This window comes from Artibeus jamaicensis, unplaced genomic scaffold, assembly GCF_021234435.1.
Source record: "Artibeus jamaicensis isolate MK-2021 breed Jamaican fruit bat unplaced genomic scaffold, CSHL_Jam_final contig_76, whole genome shotgun sequence".
Classification (NCBI taxonomy): Eukaryota; Metazoa; Chordata; class Mammalia; order Chiroptera; family Phyllostomidae; genus Artibeus; species Artibeus jamaicensis.
This window is the reverse complement of record NW_026521954.1, coordinates 27,886,291-27,910,543: the sequence shown is the minus strand read 5'-3', so window position 1 is coordinate 27,910,543 and position 24,253 is coordinate 27,886,291. Positions and strand designations below refer to the sequence as shown.

Below are 24,253 nucleotides of genomic sequence, written 5' to 3'. Positions count from 1 at the left end.
GGGCGCCATTTCACTTACAAAACACTTCTGCTTTCTACAAGACCAGGGCTCCAAGCCCTGAACTCACTTAAAAATAAAAATCCTGTTCCTCTTTTATTTCAGCATTAATGAATGTTACATCCCGTCCTTGCGAGCAAGAAGGGTCGGAGACTGCTGGGTAGTCAGAGGTGTTTTATTGGCCAAAGTTTCAAGACCTGCGCCAACCCTCGGGGTGCCTCCGGAGACACGGTGCCAGAATGGCTGCAAATGAGAGTCGCGCCTGGCGCTTACAGCCTGGGGTTTTTATTGGGGTGAGCAAGGCAAGCAGCAAATCAGAAGCAGACGTATGTTAGCAATTGGCTATTTTGAGAGGACACATACTATCTCTGCTTACTACAATGGATACTTTTCTGCAAAGACAAGGCCATGTCTTGAGGTAAAAATTTTCCTCCTGTCCGAGAGTAAGGCCTTGGCTAAACTCCCTGGAACATCTGCCCACGGCCAGGTGTGGTTTTCTGCCTAAGTCTAAAAATAAACATCTAGTTTAAGCAAACATCTCGGCTCTTCTCCTCACCCCCTAACAATGAACACCAACAAAATTTTTTCTAACTCTTCATATTACCTCGTTTCTTCATACTTTCTTTGAAGCGTTATCTATTTTTACATGCTTTTACATAACTAAAGTAATACAACTTTATTATTGTTTGATAGCTTATTTACCTTGATGAATCATGAAAAGCAATATAAAGATTACAAATAATAGAATTTATTACAGTGAGGGGGAATAACACAGAGCAATAAATACCTTTATATATATATATATATATATATATATATATATATATATATATACATATAAACACTCAGTTAAAGATAGAATCGAAAAGAACCAATAGTAACAAAACAGATACAAGGCCTAACATTAACCTCAGCAAGAATCTGCATGATCTGTGTGAACAAAATGTTAAAATGACGCCCAAAGAAAGACACTTGAACAACTGGAAAGTAACATCATATTCTTTGATAAGAAACATAAGGACAGCCCTGGCTGGTGTAGCTCTGGGGATTGAGCACGGGCCTGTGAACAAGAGGATCACAGTTTGATTCCCAGTCAGGGCACATGCCTGGATTGCAGGCCAGTTTCCAGCAGGGGACGCAGGAGAAGAAACCATACATTGGTATTTTTCTCCTTCCCTTCCCCTCAAAAGATAAATAAAATTTTTTTAAAAACATAAGGATGTCAATTTCCCAAAGTTGCTTATAAATTTATTCTGATACAGTTTAAAATATCAACATTTTAACACTAAAACTCATGTGCAGTACACTCGTTAAAATGAGGAATGAAAGATTTCTGGAAGAGGAAATTAATAAATACAACCTTGCCCAACCGAACATAACTATGTATTGTGTTATAAATCTACACTAATCTAAACAGTGGGGTAATGGCCTTTGAATAGACAGATTAATGGTGTTACCGAACAAGAGGTCCGAGGGAGGGGGCAATATTTGGCCCACCTAGGGATGCCAAAAACTGCTAAAGAACAGGGAGTCCTCCCAAGGACAGAACACTAATATCTATTGGGCCCTTCTGTCCACCGCCAATTGGAAAGACATCTCTCAATGCCAGAGATTCGTGGAAAGGAAACAAAATGTTTATTTAATGCTATTTAGGATTAATGCCACTACTAAAATAGCAAAGTCCTTTAGGGTATACACCTACACCCACACAGCGCTCCCTTCTCCCACTGTCCCAACTCTGGATACCGTAAATCAGGAAAAGAGCACACGTCTGTGTTGCAGGCCGCTGGTATTGTCAGCTGTGTTGCCGTGCAGGATCTCTAGTTAATCCAAAGTACTGTGGCACCTTCTCATGGTCCACTGGCAAGAGTTCTTTGTACCCAGTTCCAGTCAAAGTCTCTCCTGCTTTCCAGGCCACGCAGCCAAAGGAAGCACCCCAAAGCCGCGTGGGTCTCTTCTACCAAAGCTGCAGGGGTTCACACTCCAGCAAAAGCGGGTTGTCTTTCTTCTTCACCTGGCTGCAGGGACCTCCATTCTGGCAAAGCTGCGTGATTTTCCCTTTCACCTGGGCAGTTATCGCCTCATGTCCCGGAGCCAGTCTTTTCCAAGCTCTCACACAGGCGCTTCATTCAGGGGTGCAGCCCCTAGTTACATCTTGGGTACCAACCACTCCCTTCTCCCTGGCTCAAAACTGGGCCACCGCTATTTAACAAATCTATGAAACCAGTTAAAGGCTATAGATATGTTAAATAATCATTCCAGAGGTTAGCTGCAAAACTATTGCTATGCAAAACAGCTCTCAATAGCCTAGCTCCATTCATTTCTTCCCCTGGGGAAGGGGGTGGTGAGAACATCTTATATGTCTCTCCAATATTCCTATACACTTTGAATTCTGGACACCATTCCAAATCTGTTTTTGCCCCCCCCCCCCCCGGCTGCACCCTGTATCAGATGGATTTAAGTAAAGCAGAAAACAAATGACACAACATTCCGAATAATGTGAAGGAAAAGCAAGTTTTCCCCTCCATGCTGCCCAGGCCCTGATCCCGGCACATAGTCCCTGTGTCTCCTCTCAGCGCGTCCTCTGCCTGGCTTTTTTAAATATAATGTGTTTTGCAGGATACTTTTCTCACATAATCACATTATTTACAAGTTATTCTCTGTTAAAATCCATTAGCACCACCTTATTAGGTTTTATTTCTTTAATGAACTATGATATATTCTCACCCACTTTTAATGTTCTATAATATTTTATAATGTGAGCAAATCATAATTTAACAAATTCTCTTCTACTGAAAACTTTAAAATTATTTCTGCTATTATATGTGTTGGATAAAATATATTAACCATACTTCATTTCATACACAGGGAACCATATCTGGGGAAATTTTTTAATGCTTTTCCTTCCATTGCATTTATTAATTTGAAAGAGAGAGACAGCTAGTTGTTCAGCTTATGTATTCATTCATTGGTTGCTTCTTGCATGTGCCCTGATTGGAGAATGAACTGACCACCTTGGCTTATAGGCAGATACTCTAACCAACTAAACTACCAGGCCAGGGCTACTAGGAGAAAATTTTGAAAAGAGGAATTTCTGGGTTAGAGGGTATGAGGATGTTGTTTCTGGACGGCTATTCTCAAATGATCACTGGGAAGTCTGCACCAAAGGACCCTTCCTGGAGTCTTTTAGAGCAAAGACACTGCACCTGCTTGCTCATCAGCCTCAGAGATGTCAGGAGTCCTCTGGATCCCCATATGGGCCAACGCATTATGTTGACCTTAAAAACATAGCTGTCGGTTATTTTACCAGCAGATAAGGGGTTTCAGAAACAGTCAAAAATGCAGTTTAAGACAAGCTGTAGCAAAAGTCATTGGCAAGATTTATAAGTAAAAGAGAGGAACGTTATGTTACGTAGAGAAAGGAGGAAGTTGGGAGGGATCATCTCAACAGAAAGTGCACTGGAGGAAACCATCAGGGTGATGATGGTTTCTCTCTGGGGTTGTGGGGATAGTCGGGAGTTTCTTGGGGTGAGAATTGTTTTTGACCCTGGGTGATGCTATGTGACAGCACCCCCACTGACACCCAAGTCCACTTTAGTGAGGTTTCCCTTTATGCAATTTCACGGTAATAGTTAGTTGGCTTATTTGCCATCTGCGTGAGGTAAGGACCTTTCCCACTTTATCACGTGACAGTAGCAGCTAAACTGACTCTGCTCTGTGAACCCCTGTACTCAAATTTGATTTTATTTTCACGCAAAATACTTGTAGGTTTTTCCAGTATGTCTAAATGTATTTACTTTTGCTTGGTTTTATCTCGTCTTCCTATTTCTGAAATGTTTTTACACCTGAGTTACTTCAACATACCTATTGCCCATAACGCCACTACTTTGAGATGTGAAATTCTCCAAGTGTGTTTTCCAGTATACTTATGTCATTTGTTGTAATTAAATATTTCAGCCCTCTGGGACTTATTTTGTGTCTATGAATTGCGTGGTCAGAATTTACTGACTTAAGTTTCCACGGAATGCAATGCAGTCTTGACCGCGCGTCCTCACTGCTTATGCAGCTCTAGCTGAAAGTGGGTTTCAAAAGGGGAGTGGGGGGGGGGGGGGGCACGGACAGGTCTAGATGTAAGTTGGGGATCCCGAACATAGTCTAGTGGAACAAAGACACTTTGTCAGGCGGCAGGAGGCCCACGTCCACCCTAAGGTCCGGCCCCGGCTCGAAGATCCCAGGTCCTGCTGGCTGGATTCCTCACCAGCTGCAGGACAACCAGCCTCGGAGCTGCAGGCTGCGGTGACTGGCGGTAGGAGACCCAGGGTAGCCAATCCCCGCGGGGCGGGGCGGGTCTTCCGCTGGCCAGTCCGGAACCCAGGGGGCTCTGCCCCTCTGCCCCGCCCTTTCAGCTTCTTCTGACCGCCCATTGGCGGGCAGGGCCCAGGAATCCCAGCACTGATTGGCCGCTATCCAGGATGAAACCTCCCTCCCTCAGGGCGGGAAGCCCCGGAGCCCGGAGCAGAGCTCCGCGGAGGTGGGCGGTGCGGCAGGGTCCCCGGGAAATTGACCGGTAAGCGGGGAGCCTCGCTGCGTGGAGCCCTTAGCCCGAGACCTTCAAAGTCCAGCCTGAGAGACCCCAGAAGCCCTCACCATGAGGGGCCCCAAACCCCGTCAGCATCGAGGGGCCCGCGTCCGCCAACCCGGAGGACCCACATCTCCTGACCCCCAACGCCTAGACCCCCAAACAGCCCGAAAACCCCAGTTCCCCTCGGCTCGGGGCCCCCAACCTGCAGCTCGCCCGGAAAGACCGAATCTCCCCAAACTCAGACGCTAAATGTCGTCGTCCTGGGACCCTGAAGCCCCTCGATGGGAGGCCCCAAATCTCCGCAGCCGCAGGGTCTGACCGTCCCCCCAGACCTCAGTGTCCTCAGCCCGGAAGACGCCCCAGGCCGTCCAGCCCCTCTTTGCTCAGGGCCCCGTGCCCCCCTGCCGCCCAGACAGCCAGGAGAAAGCGGTTCAGCCCTCAGCGCCTTCTCCTTCCACAGGCACTCGGAGGACTCGGGGCTGGGACACCATGAACCCCGACAGGGGCCCGCAGCACAGCCCCGAGGGAGAAGCGGGGCGGACGCTGCAGGTGAGCTGAGGGGCCGGCGGGGAGCGTGGGACAGGGCTCCGCAGACGCCCGGGCCTCGGGGTGACCCGGGCAGTGCGGGTGCAGAGCGCTGGTGGGAGAGAAGGGACTCCGCGGGGCAGGGCCGGTCAGGGTGTTCCGGAAAAACAACTCAGCCGCTTTCGGGTGTACGGAGTGGAACTTTTTTGATGCATGCGGACCCAGAGGAGGCAATCTCCAAATTCTGGGTCCCGAGCTTGGGCAGGGGCTTGTTTTTATAGTGTGGCATCTTGAAGCGATTTTACTAAGCCTACGAGCGGAAGCAGGTTTACAGAAGCAAGAAAGCAGGGCTGCTGAGAAAGCAGGACTGCTGACAGTGTTACGGGAAAATGAAGCAACCAGACACCGAGGGTTTCTGGAGTACGAGGTTTATTAACCGTGCACGGGTCCAGGGGAGTCGGTCTCCAAATTCTGAGCCCCGAAGAAAGGATTCTTGGGGTTTATATAGTCTACAGGGTCTTCCCGTCTAAGTAGCAAAGCGGGATACAGAAACGGAATACAGAAGTTAGTTCTAACTAGTGGCAGAAGCAGAGTACAAAGGCTAAATGTGGAAATTAGTTGTAACTGTGGGGGTGCTAGCCCCAGCCCTTGTGACTGTCCTGCTGTTTGCTTTTCCCAGATGGCCTTATCACTCTCCCAGGGCGCTTGGGGTTTGGGTGAACAAAAGTTTCCCAAAGCTTCCCACATCAATAGGGTCATCCAATGTTCTTTTGTTCGTACTTCTTAGTTACTTAGTTGCTCACCCCTCCTTATCTTAGTGGCTCAGCGTGTCCTTCTGACTTGTCTGGGCTTGTCTGAGCAGGTCTCCTGCTACAAGGGAAGTGGGAGAAGGCCTAGAGTGTGAGCAGACCCGCCGGACGGACGGACGCACCCGGAGGAACAGCCGCTGGGGGACCTGGGAAATGACTCAGACAGGGATTCAGTGCTTGCAGCACAGCGACCACCGAGGCCCCGCCTGCTCCCTGCAACCGGGGGCTGTGCACGTTCTTACATCACCGAGTTACTGTGTTTCCACTCTCCAGGCAGAAGAAGCTTCGAAAGACGCTTTCCTCTACTTCTCCAGGGAGGAGTGGGACGAGATGGGAGACCGGGAGAAAAGTCGGTACCAGAATGTGAAGAGGAACTTCGAGGTGCTCCCCAGCCTAGGTAGTACACAGGTGCTGGGGCCAGGGGCCTGGTGAACCCCCCAGGCTGCTGAGCTGGCTCCAGCTCAGGCGGCTGCATTGGCCTGCAGCTCCCTCCTGCAAGGACACCGATCAAGGGGTATTTGCTCCTCGTGTCAGAGCAAGGCTGGTGCTGATGGTGTGGCACTCACAGCAACTCCTTGCAGACTCTCCCATCCCATCAGAGCCGGTCACAGGGGCTTCCTGGAGCTTCTTCCTCCTCCAAGCCCTGGGCTTTCAGGACAAAGGTTTTGTCTCTTTCCAGGTCTCAGAGCCCCTCGACCAGCTTTCCTGTGTCACCACCGCGAGCGGGCCACCGAGCTGGAGGAGGAGGACCCTGAGGACTCGGATGAAGAATGGACTCCAACGAAGCAAGGTGAGGGGCAGGAGGAGCCAGAGCCGCCCTCCTGACAGGAACCTGGTTTAGGTCAGGCTGCATCTCAGGAGTTAACCACTGAGCAGGGTTTGCTTGTCCAGTGAACACGCAGGATGCAGAACAGTGTGTGGTACAGTGAGGGGCTATTGCTATAAACTTTCAAGTGTGCAAAATCATCTTATATATTTATAGACACATTAATAACTAGTAAATGTATAAGAATATACAAGTGAGTAAGAAATAACTAATTCAGAATAGTCATCTCAAGAGAGGGAGGCAGGTTTGGCAGGCAAGGAGTGTTTGGACACCTGGCTGCCCGATGGCTGCATGGAGACAGACGGTTCGGACACCTGGCTGCATGAGACACCATTAACATGGTGATGACGGGGGATGGGGGGAGGGGCCAGGGTAGTGAGTAGTTTTATCACTGTATCATTTTCTGATGTTGGCCATGATGCCGTTCCATCCTGTATCATGAGTGTTTGCTGCGTAGAGTCAGTCCACTTTCATGGGTCTGGGGTTGAAACACAGCTGAAGCCAAGATGTGATCTTTAACTTGACTGGAATTCTGTTGCTGTGGTCATCAGACTGTGGATGCCGACCAGAGTCTAATGATAAGGAAGGGGACGTGGATGGCCAGTATGTGCACAGGGGGGAGGATACCAGAGAAAGGAGGCGAGGTGGTCGTGGTGCCCTTAGTCCAGACAAGGCCAGTTTGAATGAAGACAACAGAGCAGAGAAAGGGTTATGTTGAAGACATGGACTTTCTGTGCAGTTTCTTTTATTACATTTTTGTCGAGAGGCCAGTGTGTATTTTTTTTTTTTTTTTTATTAAAGGGGGTTTTTTTTTACACTGATTTCTCATCATCTTACAGCGAAACCTTCTTGGGTGGCCTTCAGAAGGGAACAGAGAAAACATCCGAAGGGTGAGTATTTCCCAAATCCTGTTGACAGGAAAATTTTCCCCATGGATAGAAATGCAGGTAAGAGTAGGGAAATGCAGAGAGTATCCTAGGAACTGCTGCCTTCCTTTCCTGGTCTCCTCAACACATTGTCCAATATTACCATCTTTTTTTTTTTTTTTTTAAGATTTTATTTATTTATCTTTGAGAGAGGAAGGGAAGGAGAGGAGAAGAGAAACATCAATGTGTGGTTGCCTTTCGTGCATCCCCTGCTGGAAACTGACCTGCAGGGAACTGGCCTGCAACCCAGGCATGTGCCCTGACTGGGAATCGAACCGCGATCCTGTGGTTCGCAGGCCCGCGCTCAATCCACTGAGCTATGCCAGCCAGGCCATCTTTTTTTAAAATATATTTTATTGATTATGCCATTACAGTTGTTCTATTCTCCCCCACCCTGCACACCCCCTCCGCCACTGTTCTCCCCCTTCAGTTTATGACCACGTGTCTCAAGTTCTTTAGATTCTATATTTCCCCTACTATTCTTGCCCTCCCCCCTCTCTATTTTCTACCTACCATCTATGCTACTTATTTTCTGTACCTTCTCCCCCCTTCTCCTTCTCCCACTCCCCTGTTGCTAACCCTCCATGTGATCTTCATTTCTATGGTTCTGCTCCTGATCTAGCTATCCTCTTAGTTTGCTTTTGTTTTGTTGGTTTTTTTTTTTTTCCCTGGGGGGGCGTGCCCCCTGTGTCGATCAGGTGTGGTTCTTAATAACTGTGAGTTTGCTGTCCTTTCACTGTTCATCTTTTTTATCTTCTTTTTCTTAGTTAAGTCCCTTTAACATTTCATATAATAAGGGTTTGGTGATGATGAACTCCTTGAGTTTGATCTTATCTGAGAAGCACTTTATCTGTCCTTCCATTCTAAATGAAAGGTTTGCTGAATAGAGCAATCTTGGTTGTAGGTCTTTGGATTTCATGACTTGGAATACTTCTTCCCGCCCCTTCTTGCCTGTAAGGTCTCTTTTGAGAAATCCGCTGACAGTCTGATGGGAACTCCTTTGTAGGTGGACTATCTCCTTATCTCTTACTGCTTCTAGAATTCTCTCCTTCATTTTAATCTTGGCTAATGTAATTATGATATGCCTTGGTGTGTTTCTTCTTGGGTCCAACTTCTTTGGGACTCTCTGAGCTTCCTGGATTTCCTGGAAGTCAATTTCCTTTGCCAGATTGGGGAAATTCTCCTTTATTATTTGTTTAAATAAGTTTTCCACTGGTGGCTGTTCCTTTCCCCCTTCTGGTACCCCTATAATTCGGATGTTGGAGCCTTTAAAGATGTCCTGGAGGTCCCTAAGACTCTCCTCATTTCTTTGAATTCTTGCTTCTTGATGACTCTTTTCTGTTTGGCCATTATTTGCTTTCTTCTGGTCCACTCCATTGATTTGAGTCCCAGTTTCCTTTTCATTGCTATTGGTGTCCTGTGCAATTCCATTCATTTCAATTACTTTCACCTTCATATGTTTGTCTAATTTGTGGCTATAATCAACAAGTTCTGTGAGGATCCTGATCACTAGTGTTTTAAACTGTGTGTCTGAGAGTTTTGCTATTTCTTCATCGTTTAGATTTATAGGCTCTGGGGCTTTGAGATATTCTTGAGCCATTTTTGGTCTGTTTGCGCCCGTTAAGTATGAGGAGCGGAGCTTTGGACTCCCAGGTCGCTGGGTTGTGACGCTGTATGTGGGGGCGTGGTCAGAGCGGGGAAATGAGACCCTCCGCCTCTGCTTGCTGGTGGGGCTGCTGGCTCTCGTCCAATCGCCCACTCCGTCACTTGTCTATCCACACATGAAGGCGCGACCACAGTCAACCCGCAGACCTGCTCCCTCACTGTTTCCCTGTGGTCACTCGCTGGGTTGCTCACTAGGTCCAACTCTGGGCCTGGGTTTTGCACACCTGAATCCGTCCAACAGAGTTTTCCTGTGCAACCCCGCTCTGCCAGCTGCAGGTTTCACCCCTTACCGGTCAGGCTGAAGAATTTGTTGTTAACAGACTTCCGAAAAGTTCAATTTTCTGTGTTCTGGCTGTGTTTTCTGTTGCTATTATTTAGTTGTCTCTAAACTTGGTTGTGTGAGGAAGCACAGCGTCTCCAGCTATGCCTCCATCTTGGCGGAAGTTCCTCCATACTTCTAAATAAAACATTTTTGTTTGTAGGCATTCATTATTTTTTAAAGATTTTGTCCTGGCTGGTGTGGCTCAGAGGATGGAGCACTGGCCTATGAACTAAAGGGTCACCAGTTTGATTCCCATTTGGGGCATATTCCTGGGCTTTGACCCAGGTCCTCAGTACGGGGCATGTGAGAGGCAACCACACATTGATGTTTTTCTCCCTCTCCCTCCCTCCCTCCCTTTCCCCTTTTCTGAAAATAAATAAATATATAAATAAAAAAATTTTAATGAGATTTTATTTATTTTTACAGAGTGGAAAGGAGGGAGAAAGAAAAATCAGTGTGGAAGGGAAACATTAACCGGTTGTCTCTGGCACACCCCCAACTGGCCCACAACCCTGGCACGTGCCCTGACTGATTGAACTTGTAACCTTCCAGTTTTCAGACAACACCCAACCCACCAAGCCACACCATTCGGTCAGGGCACATTCGTTCATCATTTCAGTGAATTATCATGAGAGATCCTATTCTGTGGTGCATGGTGTCCTGGGACCTGGATATACAGGTTGATGTGAGGATCAGAATCACTGCTCTTGAGGAGCTGAGGGGTGAAGGAGGGAAACCCAGGCACACGTGCTTCTGTGTGCATAACACCACACAGCGGTTAGTGCTTTGGAGAAAAGTAATCTAGGACAATTGCCTGGGGATCAGTGTGAGGGGAGGCGTGTGGCAGGTGGTCCGGGAAAGGCTCTCTCAGGAGCCAACATTTACAAAAATACCTGCGGGCACAGGATCCCAGGCAGAGGGAGCAGCTAGTCCAGGGAAGGAAAGAGGTGGGGCGTTGAATTGGCTGAGGGTCACTCAGGTCTCGCCTCGGCACAGAGGGTAAAAACAGATCAGACATGCAGTGCCGATGACCCGAGTTGAGACACTGGGGACTTTCCTGAGCGAAAGTGTGCAGTTGTCAGCTATGGAGTCGTGTGTTCTCTGTTGTGACTATGTTTTGTTAATTTTTAGAAAATAAACACCAGTGGGGAGTTCTTCATCTCCAAGTAAGAGAGCGTGGTGGGTTGGCCAGAGAGAAACAGGAGTCAGGCGCGTAAGAAATGTGGTTGCAATATTTTGAAACAGGTCTTCTTAGTGTATTTGAAATAGTCTAACACTAAATGAGATTAAGCATAAATAAATATTTGGTGTGAGGCTTGAGGAAGGACATTACATTTTACTATTTTGGAAAACAGAGAAGCGATTCCTAGTTGGGACCTGTGGTTTTCCTCTTTAACGTGACTTAGAAGGTACCTGTAGATGAGAAATGTCACTGCAGTTTGATCCAGAAAGGGAGTAAAATGTCCTTGATGTGGGCTTTCTGGGTTTCTGAAGAAGATGCACTGCATGAAAATAAAAAGGAAAATAGACGGCGAGTGGACACTGGGAGACAGACGTTGCGTTGTCACCACAGTAAGAAGGACTCACGGGGCAGGTCTTACCAGGAGACTAATCATACAGCCCAGGCATTGTCCTCAACATCTGCCCTGACCAAACCTTTCTCTTTCAGCAGAACCAAAGCCAGAGGTGCACCCATGTTCCTCCTGTTCTCTGGCCTTCTCCAGTCAGAAATTCCTCAGCCAACACGTGAAACTCAATCATCCCTCTGAGATTCTCCAGGAAACATCTTCAACAAAACAGCTCCAAGCAGAGGAACCCTGTCCAGAGGATCAGAATCAGCAGCAGCAACATACTAGTACACACAGCTGGAATGATAAAGCTGAAGGTCAAGAGGTCAAAGAAAGGTCCAAACCTTTGCTTAAAAGAATCAGTCAAAGGAGAATCTCAAAACCCTTTTTCCAACCATCCAAAGAACAAATGAGCTCTAGTGAGCATGAGAGACTGATGGAAGAAGAGCCCTGGAGAGGCCAGAAAGAGAATCCAGAGGACACAGGCAAGTTCTTTGTGAAAGGAGGAATGTCAAACATTGTAACAATCGAGCATGGAGGGTGTTGGCAAGGCTTTAATGATGGATCACATCTCATCACACATCAGGTGACACAGTCTGGGGAGAAGCCCTATGTTTGCAGGGAGTGCGGGCGAGGCTTTGCATACAAGTCAGTTCTCATCACACACCAGAGGACACACTCTGGGGAGAAGCCCTATATTTGCAGGGAGTGTGGGCGAGGCTTTGCATACAAGTCAGTTCTCATCACACACCAGAGGACACACTCTGGGGAGAAGCCCTATGTTTGCAGGGAGTGCAGGCGAGGCTTTACACAGCAGTCACATCTCATCACACACCAGAGGACACACTCTGGGGAGAAGCCCTATGTTTGCAGGGAGTGCAGGCGAGGCTTTGCATACAAGTCAGTTCTCATCACACACCAGAGGACACACTCTGGGGAGAAGCCCTATGTTTGCAGGGAGTGCGGTCGAGGCTTTGCATGCAAGTCAGTTCTCATCACACACCAGAGGACACACTCTGGGGAGAAGCCCTATGTTTGCAGGGAGTGCGGGCGAGGCTTTGCATACAAGTCAGTTCTCATCACACACCAGAGGACACACTCTGGGGAGAAGCCCTATGTTTGCAGGGAGTGCGGGCGAGGCTTTGCATACAAGTCAGTTCTCATCACACACCAGAGGACACACTCTGGGGAGAAGCCCTATGTTTGCAGGGAGTGCAGGCGAGGCTTTGCATACAAGTCAGTTCTCATCACACACCAGAGGACACACTCTGGGGAGAAGCCCTATGTTTGCAGGGAGTGCGGGCGAGGCTTTACATGCAAGTCACATCTCATCACACACCAGAGGACACACTCTGGGGAGAAACCCTATGTTTGCAGGGAGTGTGGGCGAGACTTTGCACGCAAGTCAGTTCTCATCACACACCAGAGGACACACTCTGGGGAGAAGCCCTATGTTTGCAGGGAGTGCAGGCGAGGCTTTACATGCAAGAGAAATCTCATCAGACACCAGAGGACACACTCTGGGGAGAAGCCCTATGTTTGCAGGGAGTGCGGGCGAGGCTTTACATGCAAGTCACATCTCATCACACACCAGAGGACACACTCTGGGGAGAAACCCTATGTTTGCAGGGAGTGTGGGCGAGGCTTTGCATGCAAGTCAGTTCTCATCACACACCAGAGGACACACTCTGGGGAGAAGCCCTATGTTTGCAGGGAGTGCGGGCGAGGCTTTGCATACAAGTCAGATCTCATCAGACACCAGAGGACACACTCTGGGGAGAAGCCCTATGTTTGCAGGGAGTGTGGGCGAGGCTTTGCATACAAGTCAGTTCTCATCACACACCAGAGGACACACTCTGGGGAGAAGCCCTATGTTTGCAGGGAGTGCGGGCGAGGCTTTACATGCAAGTCACATCTCATCAGACACCAGAGGACACACTCTGGAGAGAAGCCCTATGTTTGCAGGGAGTGCAGGCGAGGCTTTACATGCAAGAGAAATCTCATCAGACACCAGAGGACACACTCTGGGGAGAAGCCATATGTTTGCAGGGAGTGCGGACGGGGCTTTGCACGCAAGTCAGTTCTCATCACACACCAGATAATACACTCTGGAGAGAAGCCCTATGTTTGCAGGGAGTGCAGGCGAGGCTTTACATGCAAGTCACATCTCATCACACACCTGAGGACACACTCTGGAGAGAAGCCCTATGTTTGCAGGGAGTGCGGGCGAGGCTTTACACGCAAGAGAAATCTCATCACACACCAGAGGACACACTCTGGGGAGAAGAAGCCCTATGTTTGCAGGAGGAGTGAGTGAGTCATTAGCATTAAGTCACATATCAATAGCCATAGGAAGTCCACAGCCCCTTACTCTCCCCAAGATTGTAATTAGTATAGAAGTAACTGGTTAAACAAACCTTCCAGTTTCATTACAAGAGATGAAATGGACAAACAGTTCCATAGTGATATGGGGATGTCAGCACCAAGCTCGTTCATGGTTTTTTGACCTATTCTAAAATGTTTTGTCTCCATACACATCTCTCATTTTCCCCATCACTGAAAGCAGAGGATTCCTAAAGAGCCATAAAGAACTCATACTCTCAGCCACAGAAATTCGACTCCTACAAATGTGTAAATGTGAAATCAGTCTACTTTCGTTACTCCCGAAAGAGAGGGATTTGAGACAGACTCGCCTGGGAAGGTAATTCCCCAGTCTCCTGGAAAGGGCCTTTTCTCCTAATCAGCTCCCTATCCCTTCTCCCTTGGCTTCTCTTGGCTCTTCTGGTTTCCTACAATGTCTGGAGTCTCGGAGATGAATGGCAGGGAGAGATGGATGCTTGTGCATGGACATGAGCTGCTCAGTCTGGGCACTTGGTCTTCCTCACTCTCCTTGCTCCCTTTTAAGGGTCAGTATTTCCTAGTGCACAGCATACAGATTCCATTCAGTCCATACTTAGTGTGAGTCTCAGCTCTGTCTCCTCCAGCTGTGTGACCTAAGGCAAGATTCTCAACTTCTCTCTGCCTGCTTCCTAGTCTGTGCAATGGAAATGGGAACTCCAGTCTTTTGGTTTGACATTCAAAGTTGAGTCAGCACAGACAGAATCTGGCAAGAGGATCACTGACATCGCAAAGCCCTACTGAACAGCCTTCAGTGCCCATGTCTTCCTGGTCTTTAGTGGTGGACAAAGGAAGATTAGGACAAGGGTGTTTAACCAAATTCAGAATTTGAGCAGACCCCACTGCTTTCCCCACACAGACTGAATTGCCCTGAGAAGGAAGCCTGAGGTTGGGGAGGTGCCTCCCCCTGATCACCATCCTCTCACTGAGCCTGGGCATCCTCAGAGCCTCCTCAACACAGGCAGGTGGTGCTGAGAGTGAGCTGTGAAACAAGACCCTCACCCACCCCTTGCTGAGAACTGACACTGGGAACAGCACCTGCCTGCACTGGGGTGTTAGGGTAGATGGTGAGCCAAGGCAGGGAGGACGAGGAAGAGGAAGATGGGTGTCACCCAATGACTCTAGTCCTGTGCCTGGTCCAATTCCATTGTCAGATGTTCCAGCGTCACAAGAAACACCATGCTCACATGTTGAAATTCTAGGTATTGTTTCCACTATCTGGGAAAGAAAGGCTTTCAAAGTGTATTCGTCCCAAGGGCTAGAAGATGGAAGGGTGTCTACAGCACTCACGGAAAGGACCCATAAAACAAATCTGGTTAATTCCTTATGTCTGTCCACTGTCTTTTATGAGAGGGTCCCTAGTGCTTACAGAAAGAGCCCATTGTTAGCTTTGGGTAACTGCCTCAACTTAAACTGTCTCCTGTCATGGATCTATTTTACAAGATGACCAAGTGGGGTCAGAAGCAAGATAAGGGTTCAGGCTAACAACCCCCACACATACCTACGTTTGGGTAGTCCATCCTCTTGGAAGCTGGCACCACTTTTACCCACTAACTATATAAGTCCTTAGGACAAAGGGCCTGGTGCTCTTACCTTTCACCCCCACCTCAGCAAGACCTGTCCTCTCCCATGAGAATGTGTCACTAATAAACCCTGCTTGCACAGCAATACACTTGATGACCTGTGATCCCTTACTGCGTTGGCAGGAGCTGAGTTTCTCCTGTGACAGGTGCACCCCATCTGCACATGGCATTCATGAAGCCTGCAACACAGCAGGTTCTGTAATGCACCCTCCTTGTGCCTGGGCCCCACAGAGTTTAATGCACCGCTGACACCATCTCAAAATTATTACTTATTGTATCTTTGAACTTGTTTGTGAAGTCTGATGGGATAATAGACATGCACAATGTTGGTCATTCTTGGCCACTTGTTCCCAGATAATGTCCACAATGGCCCAGGAACACAAAATTCCCATGGACCCAATGGGTGGGAGTCCAACAGGACTCAAGGTGAGAACAGGGTAAACATCTACATCTGCATGAGCATAAGGAAGGGTGCCAACAGCTCCCAGAGGCCACACTTTTCTTAGAACCAGAGCTGAGTTCAATACACAGATGTCAAACATTCAGTGAGGACCCCATCATACCCTCTCCTGCACGAGGGAGACCTACGCATGACCCACCCCATTCCTGCTGCAGTGGGTTCACCAAAGGGGGACAACAACCCCCATGACCTGGAAGGATGATCTCCGTGCCGCAGGTCTAAAGTTCACCACCTCGATTATCAATCCGGGCATGTGCCTGAGTTGAAGGTTCAGTCCTCAGTTGGGGGCTTGTGAGATGCAACTAATAGATGTTTGGGGTTTTTTTCTCTCTCTCTCTCTCCCCTTCCCATCCCCTGTCTCAAGTAAGTAAAATCTTTTTTTTTTTTCAAAAAGACACTTGAACAATAGGAAAGTAACAGCATGTTCTTGGAGAGATAAATACATATCTCCATTTCCCACGGTTACCTACAAATATAATATGATCTAGCTTAAAATATCAGGAAAAAAATTTTTTATTCCTCACCTGAGGACATGCTTATTGATTTCGGAGAGAAGGGAAGGGAAGGAGAGAAACATCGATGTGAAAGAGAAACATCAAAGGGTTGTCTCCCCACTGGGCACCAAACCCACAACCTAGGCCTGTGCCCTGACTAGAGCTTGAACTGCAACCTTTCGGTTTATGGAATTGTTAAGGGAGAAACTCAGTTCTCCTTGCTGACACAGTAAAGAATTACAGGTCAGCCAGTCTATTCATGAGGAAGCAGGGTTTACTAGTGATATGTTCTCATGGAAGAGAACAGGCCTTGCCAAGGTGGGGGTGAGAGGTGTAGATTCTGGGCAGGACAAGGTAAGGATGGCAAGAGCCTCAGGTCCTTGGTCCTGAGGAATTAGGTAGTTGGCAGGATTGGGGTGAAGAAGTGACATATTAACTGGTGGGTAAAGGTGCTACCAGCTTCCATGAGGGAAGTAACTACCCAAATGCAGGCATGTGTGGGGGTCTGTTAGCCTGAATCCTTATCTCACCCCAGGCCCCATTTGTTCCTCTTGTAAAACAAATACGTGACAGGAGCCAGGTGAAGCCGGGGCAGTTACCCAAAATTATAAATTATTTATGGGCTTTCTGTAAACATTAGGTACTCCCTTGTAAAACAGATAGTGACCAGAAGTAGGCAAGTAACCAAAGTTGCCTTGTGGGCTTCTTCTTTGGGCACTGTGGACACCCTCCCACCTACCACCCAGACCTTGGAATTAACACGGTTTAATTCCAAGGCTTTCTTTCCCAGACAATGGGAACAGTACATAGAATTCCCTCCTCCTGTGCTACCATGTGTTTCTTGTGACATTCTGAACACCTGGCACTATTATCAAATCCGGCTCAGGACGGCTGAGTCAGGGGGTCAGACATGTCTCCCTCCTCCTTTCCTTAGTTTGCTATCTTTCCTACCTTACAGGACAATGCTCCAGCAGACTGAGCCACATTGGCCAGGGCTCAGCAAAATTTTTTAAAGTAAAACAAGCTCAGTTTCAGTTTACCTGTTAAAATAAGGAACAAGTAGAAGTTGTATTACAAAGCTGCGGGAAGTACAACAGTGGATTAATGCATCATGAATAGACAGATTGATGGAAAAGAATACTAGGTTCATTAATATATACAGATCCACATAGAAATTGTGTTTTACTTACTTTTTAAAATTTATTGACTTATTTTTCATTTGGAACATCTATCCTTTGCCTCTTGTATGCTCCCAACTGGTGATCTGGCCCACAACCCATCACAGGTGGGCACAGATAACCAGGTTCTTGATGATAGCAAACAAAGAATTGAACAGACCAAAGAGAGTTTATAGCAGACAGAGAGCAGATTTATTGATAGTACACTGCACGGAACACGGGAGCAGGCTGACTCCAAACAGACTGATCTCAGGAGCTGGAGGGATTCTATACTTACAGGGTGATACTTCTTGGCTAGTTTTAGCAGGGTTTTATTGCCCATGTACAAGTAGTTCTATTACTTTAAAGCTACTGCACATGTGCTCTCCCATGAACTTCCTTGACTGACCACCAGGGAAGGGGGTCCCACAAGGCTGATTTATTACAATGCTATTAGAATGAAGCAGGGGTCATGTAGCATCTTCTGTGCAGGTGCAGTTATGATTCACCATGATTCAGTGCTTTTCCAGAAAGCAGGAACAACTGGTCTTAGAACAGGGTCTCTGTCCTGTATCAGTGTCCTTTCTCTTAGCCCTGGAGCACCTCCAAAGTTTCCTCCTCACCATCTCCTGCCTCAAACCCAGGTAAGTGCTCTGACTAGGAATGGAACTGGTGACCTTTTGGTTTGCAGGCAGATAGATGCCCAGCCCACTGAGCCACACCAGCCATTGCTTGAGTCTTGCATGTGGCTTGACCAGGGATCAAACCTGCAGCCTTCTTGACTCCCTCCCTCAAAAAAAAAAAAAAAAACAACCCTGAAGAGATATAAAAAAAACTTCACATGACCCCTGGCTGTTGTGGATCAGTAGACTGAGCACACAGGCTTGTGAACCAAATGGTCACAGTTGGATTCCCAATCAAGGCACATGGCTGGGTTGCAGGCCAGATTCTCAGTTTGGGACGTGTGAGAGGCAACTGATTGATGTATCTCTTACACACATCGGTGTTTCTCTCTCTGTCTTTCTCCCTTCCCTCCCCCTTCTCTAGCAAGTTTAATTTTTTTTTAAATAAACTTAACATGAGCAGCAAAATTGGATTCAACATTTAGGGATGACCCACTATACCCAACGTTTCCTTCTGATCTGCACCAAGGTGTTTTCCCAACGCGAACACCAGGTGGCAGAAGAGAGGCACACTTGGAACACTTTTTCAGTGGTCATGTACTGTAAAGCAAGTTTCAAAAAACTTCAAAACATTGAAATTATGGAAAGCATATTGCTGACACTAACTGCAGTCAACCTATTAATCAGTAACAAAGGGTTACTAAAAAGTCCTTTTTTTTCAAAGTGATGAAATGTACATCTAAATAACATTTGGTTCCACATTCCTAGGTGATACACTATACCCACTTTTCCCTTGGACCTGCAATAAGGTGTCATTCCCCAAAATGACCACGAGATGGCAGCAGAGACCGACAATGCAATGCATATCCTACTAAGGGCCTGGCTGAAAGATTCCTTCACTTTTTACCTTGAGTTACAAAGACGGGCACACTTTTCACTGTCCTCCCACAAAGGAACTGAACAATGTCACCAACGTTTTCTTCCACTGCTCTCTGCCACCTTCACACAATTTCACCATTCCATCGTCCCACAACATTGTTCTCTTTCTAAGCAGAGAGCTCTTCCAGGTGTTTTATACAGTCTTCCAGAGAACAGAAATTTTTCCCCATAAATAAGAATTCAGAGAGACAAACTAGATGGCCATGGGAAGGAGCAAGGTCTTCTGAGTACTGTGGAGGAATCAGGACTGTGCAGCCAGGCTGGAACCGTTTTCCCTGGTCACCAAAGAGATATGTGCTCTCTCACCTAATCCTAACCTTCCGCACCTTCTGCTCACAAATTCCGGACTCTTTCCCTCAGGTGGCACTTTCAGTTGGTCTGATGGGGAGCAGTACCCGTTGCCAGTAACCTGCTGGCTTTCCGAAACCAGCTCCTGTTGCAGGACTCCCTCTCCAATTCACCACAAGGGCACCGTCACCTCCTTTGGGTGCAGACAGCCCTTTGGATGACCAAGTGGTATTTCCTTTGTTTGCCCACAATCTCTCTCATTCCACATAACTCTCAAATGGCAAAGATTCGTCCTCCCTCCACACACACGATCTTGATGGAAATTGAGCATTTCCCTTATGTTTCAGTGGAGAACCACTTGTGGGAATCCACTCATGAAGGTCCCCCACCATCCTGCTGAACTCCTGTGGAGCCCAAACAGCAAAGCAATTCATGTAACCAAGCTGGTGCAAATGATTTTCGAAGCCTGAGTAGGACACTTTCAACATGTTGCCTGTCTCCCGCCTGCCATGATGTGATCTGTCCTCAGTGAACATCTCCCATGGAGGGCTCTCCACTGCACCTGGCCTGCCTACCTGTGGGAGAAGTCTCCAGCATGAAACTTTGCAATAAACTTCTGACACATTCGGTCAGTCACAGCATCTTCTCCACACAAACCACGGATCTTTTCTTGCCTTACAGTTGCCCTTGTACCTTTCTTGGAAAGACTAAGCCAAAGGGACAGAAAATGTTGCTTATGTTCATGCTTCTCTGTGAAAATGGCCAAACATACATTTACCACTTGTAGTGATTTTTTTATCACACACTGATAGTACACCTGTCGTGATACAGTCTCACGTGATGGTTTCAAATAGTTAAAGACAAGTCATGGTATCCACTGCAACCCCAACCCCTAATCCTAACCACGAATCATGCCACGCACCAGACATGGGACTGGGTGTCCCAAGCCTGTTCCTGACTCCACATGCCTGACTCTGGACATCATACTCCACAGAATAGTCTTTTCTCCTACTTAAACCTGTAAACCCTTGAAATGTAATCAACTCATGTCTAAAGCCATAAAGCAGGTTTCTGTGAAACAAGTTATATTAAATCAAGCAAATTAGATAATGCAGTGATGACATACATAAGACCTGAGATGCATGAGGCTGCTGCTTCCATATCAAGGCACACCCTTCCAAAGCAAAACTGATGAAAGTAAATGAGTAAATGTGGTGTCCTCCTGATTAAACAATTCTGGGTAGCAGGAGAAGCTATCCATAGTGTAAGAAGACCACCCACGGAATTGAAGAAAATGGCTGCACATTATACTTTTGATCAGACTCATTCTTCCACAACAAAGAACTTTATGAGTCATCAATGAAGAGACACCTGTTACTCCGGCCCGCAGAGCAGTCAACTGCAGCTCAACCACCTACCAAGAACAAATGGGTTGGGGGGACAAGAGGCGCGAAGAATGGCAGCAACACAAAAGATTCTGATCAAGCTGCAAACTTTATTTTTCCGAACTGGGTATATATATAGGGGAGGAGGGAGAGATTAAGTTGCTTGCTATTGGCTAGCTTGAGACAAAGAAGGGCCCGCTTATTGGTTACTTGGGTGCAACTGATACTCGAGGACACCTCATGTGCCTGTAGCTGATTGGCTTGTGGAGCGCATGCACACCTCATGTGCCTGTAGCCAATTGACTTGTGGAGCGCACAGGTTCCTGTAATCAACGCAATGTTTTTAGCTAGAAGCCAGGTGTAAGGTTCCCAACATCTCCTCCCCTTTTTATTACTTTGAGGGCGAGGAGAATGTAGGTAGGGTAGACTTTAACCGGCTGGGGGAGGCAGAGGCCTGACTCCTCCTGGGCTCATTCTGAGCTTAGGGTACCTTTTGGGAGGAGAGGAGTTGGGTACCAACCTCTTTGCAAGTCAGCTTACCTCTCAGGAGACTCGAAGTGGCCGTATGTGCAGGCCTCTCCTTGCAGTGCTTTGCCTTGCACCCAGCGGTGTCTATCACAGCTACTTGGCTGTGAAGCATATCTTCGAGGGTTATGCTGCTCCCGCAGGAGGGGAACCTGGCAGGAATCGTGGGCTAGCACCCCAGCGGCTGTACGGCTCAGAGTCCGCTCCATGTGCTAGCATTTCTAATTGTTGATAGTGCACCTGAATAGGTCTTCCTAGTACACTGTTAAGTTGGTCTTTGACTAAGTTGGTTACACGTCTAAGAATCCAGGGGGCAAAGGAGAGGATGAGGGTGATAGAAACTAAAGGTCCTAAGAGGGGAAGGAGGTAGGGGAGAATTCCGTTGAGTCCACCCCAAAGCGGGTGTTCGGAAAGTTCTTTTCTTCTTTTTTCTAAGTCTTCTTGTAACTGTTTTATCTTGTCTCGGACGATGCCTGATTTGTTGGCATAGAAGCAGCCGTGTTCCTGTAAAGCCAAACAGATACCTCCCTGTTCTGCAGTAAGTAAATCTAGACCTCATCTGTTTTGAAGGACAACTTCTGCTAGGGAGTCTACTTGGTCTTGGATGTCACTAATGGTACTGGACTGTGGGCGCCACTAGCCCCCTTGGCAAAGCCAGGGGGTCAGGCCGGCATAGCTACTGCTCGTGGAGACGTGACCGTAAGCCCCCCTTGGCAAAGCCGGGGGGCCGGGGTCAGCTGGCAAGGCCGCTGCCCGTGGCACAGTTCCTCTCCACCTTGCTTGGCTCCCTGCCTGGAACCTGCTGTGGCTAGACAATAGGTCTCCCAAGAAAGCTAGAGAGCCTGTTTCCCTGTAGAAGGGGTAGGTCATGCACCGGTGCTTGATAAACAGAGAAGTTTTGATAGCACCCTGTGTTCCCCTGTTGTTCCGTGGAGTAGCTTTGCAGAAAGGACAAAGAAACTGGCTTGGGTGCAGCCCCCCTCCTCCTTATTCCCCATAATTGTAATAAAAGCCTTGAATAAACGGAGTTCGGGGCTCAGCGGGATGCTGAGACCTCTCCAACCTGACTCCCTGCGTCCTTAACTCATTTCCGCCCCCTCCCCTCTCCTGACGAGGCTGGTCCGCGGCAGGTGGCGCCCAACGTGGGGCCCGAAGAGGTACGAGGGATTTGGTGAGAAACCCCCGGGGGGGGCCCGTAGCAAAAAGCGGGGGGATTTAATAGGAAGTGCCGTTATGGGTGCTTCAGAATCAAAGGAGCGGAACATGTACGTGCAATTGCAGAAAATGTTGCTCCGTAGACGAGGGACCAAGGTTGGAGAGAAACAGATGGAAAGGTTTTTCAAATTTGTAGAGGAGATATGTCCCTGGTTTCCCGAGGAGGAGACAGTCTCCCTACATACCTGGGAGCGAATAGGAGAAAGGCTCCGCGACGCTTATCTAGCCCGCGGGCCCGAGAAGATTCCCATTGATGCCTTTTCCCTTTGGAACTTAGTCCGTGACAGCCTTGATCCAGTACAAGAAATTGAGAGAATGACCCGTAGTCTAGCAGTATCCACCAGAGAAGATCGGCTAGATACCCAGTCAGTGAAGTCTAAGCATTCTTATACCAAGCCCCCAGTGGATGCCACGTTGCTGGCCCCTCCAGGGCCCCCACCTCCTCTGAGCCCTTTTGCCTCTGCTCCTCCTATAGACGAGGAGATGTTATCCCCCTCCGATCAAGAAGACTTAGAGGAAGCAGCAACAGCGTATGAGGTAGAAAGAGACCCTCAAGTGTTCCCCGTCTTAGGTGACCAGGTAGAGGTTACTGCAGAAGAGGAGGAGGGGGAAGATGAGGATGCTATCTTGGATCCTAGAGCTTTTGCTAGACTGGCGGATACTCTGCAGTTGCTAAGGCAGCTGGCAGGTACTAAAGAGTTAAGCCGCCAGCAGAGAATAAAAGAGAAAACCCAGTGCCAACTCCAGAAGTTAGGAGAAGGGTGTGTCTGCCGCCGCTCCGGCTGTGGCGGCGGCGTTACGAGCAGGTCCCCGGCCGACTGTAAGCCCCCGTAATCGGGGAGCCCTTACCCCCTTGCAATTATCTTTGAGACAGGAGGGATTGTTTGCAGGCACTTAATGATTTTCAAAAATTACTAGGTAATATCAACTGGCTCAGACCCTCCGTTGGCCTCACCACGGAACAGCTGCTGCCCTTGTTCAACATTTTGCGTGGGGATCCTGACCCCACGTCCCCGCGTGTCCTCACGCCTGAAGCTGAGGACACGCTCGCTTTAATAGATCAAGTTTTGAGCCAGCAACAGATTCTAAGAGTGTCTCCTAATCAACCTTTTTCTTTGTTAATTCTAGATACCCCTTACTTGCCGACGGGCCTCCTCTGGCAGGGGGGGCCCCTAGAATGGCTGCATTTGCCCAGCCAGCGGCGTAAGGTGATTTATCCATACCATCAGGCTATAGCCACTGTAATCCAGAAAAGGCGCTCCCGGGCCCTGGAGCTTTTCGGCCGGGAGCCACTTCATATTGTCCTCCCCCTCCGAAAGGACCTAGTGCAACGATTGTTCCAGAATGATGAAGACTGGGAGACGGCTCTCGTAGGATTCCCCGGCCAACTCACATATCATCTCCCCAAACATCCCTTACTTAACTTTTAGACGGCTCATCCCTTTGTTTTCCCTAAGGTGTGCTCTCCACGCCCTCTCACCAATGCTTCACTAGCATTTACGGATGGCTCCAGCAACGGCACAGCCGCCTGGGTTATTAATAACATCCCTTATGTTTTACAGACAGGAGAATCTTCTGCTCAACGCGTTGAACTCGCTGCAGTCATCAATGTCTTTGAACAACTATCTAACCGCCGCTTTAATTTATATTCTGACGCTCAATATATTGTATCTCTCTTTCCTCACCTGGAGACTGCTGTGTTGCCTGGACCGGAGGCTTCTCCCGTTATGCCTTCTCTTTTGCGCCTTCAACATTTGCTTCGCACACGCACTCAACCTTGCTTCATAGGGCACATTCGCGCCCACAGCAATTTGCCTGCAGTCCTTTTCTCTTCTTAGGCTGCCCCGCCAAATTAAAACTGATAATGCCCCTACTTATACCAGCGACAGCTTTCGCGGCTTCTGTGCTACTTTCACTATTGCCCATGTGACGGGCATTCCTTATAATCCGCAGGGGCAAGCGCTCGT

At 48.1% G+C, this 24,253-nt stretch overlaps 1 protein-coding gene across 1 annotated transcript; it reads left to right on the top strand.

The window, feature by feature from the left end:
• The first annotated feature begins 4,480 nt into the window (after positions 1 to 4,480).
• Positions 4,481 to 14,944, top strand: LOC128628449 (histone-lysine N-methyltransferase PRDM9-like). Its single transcript, XM_053672449.1, has 7 exons — positions 4,481 to 4,564; positions 5,040 to 5,128; positions 6,187 to 6,310; positions 6,593 to 6,703; positions 7,579 to 7,629; positions 11,322 to 11,705; positions 13,787 to 14,944. The coding sequence occupies exons 2-7, from the start codon at positions 5,069 to 5,071 to the stop codon at positions 13,795 to 13,797; spliced, it is 741 nt and encodes a 246-aa protein (XP_053528424.1). The 5' UTR covers positions 4,481 to 4,564; positions 5,040 to 5,068; the 3' UTR covers positions 13,798 to 14,944.
• The last annotated feature ends 9,309 nt before the right edge of the window (positions 14,945 to 24,253 follow it).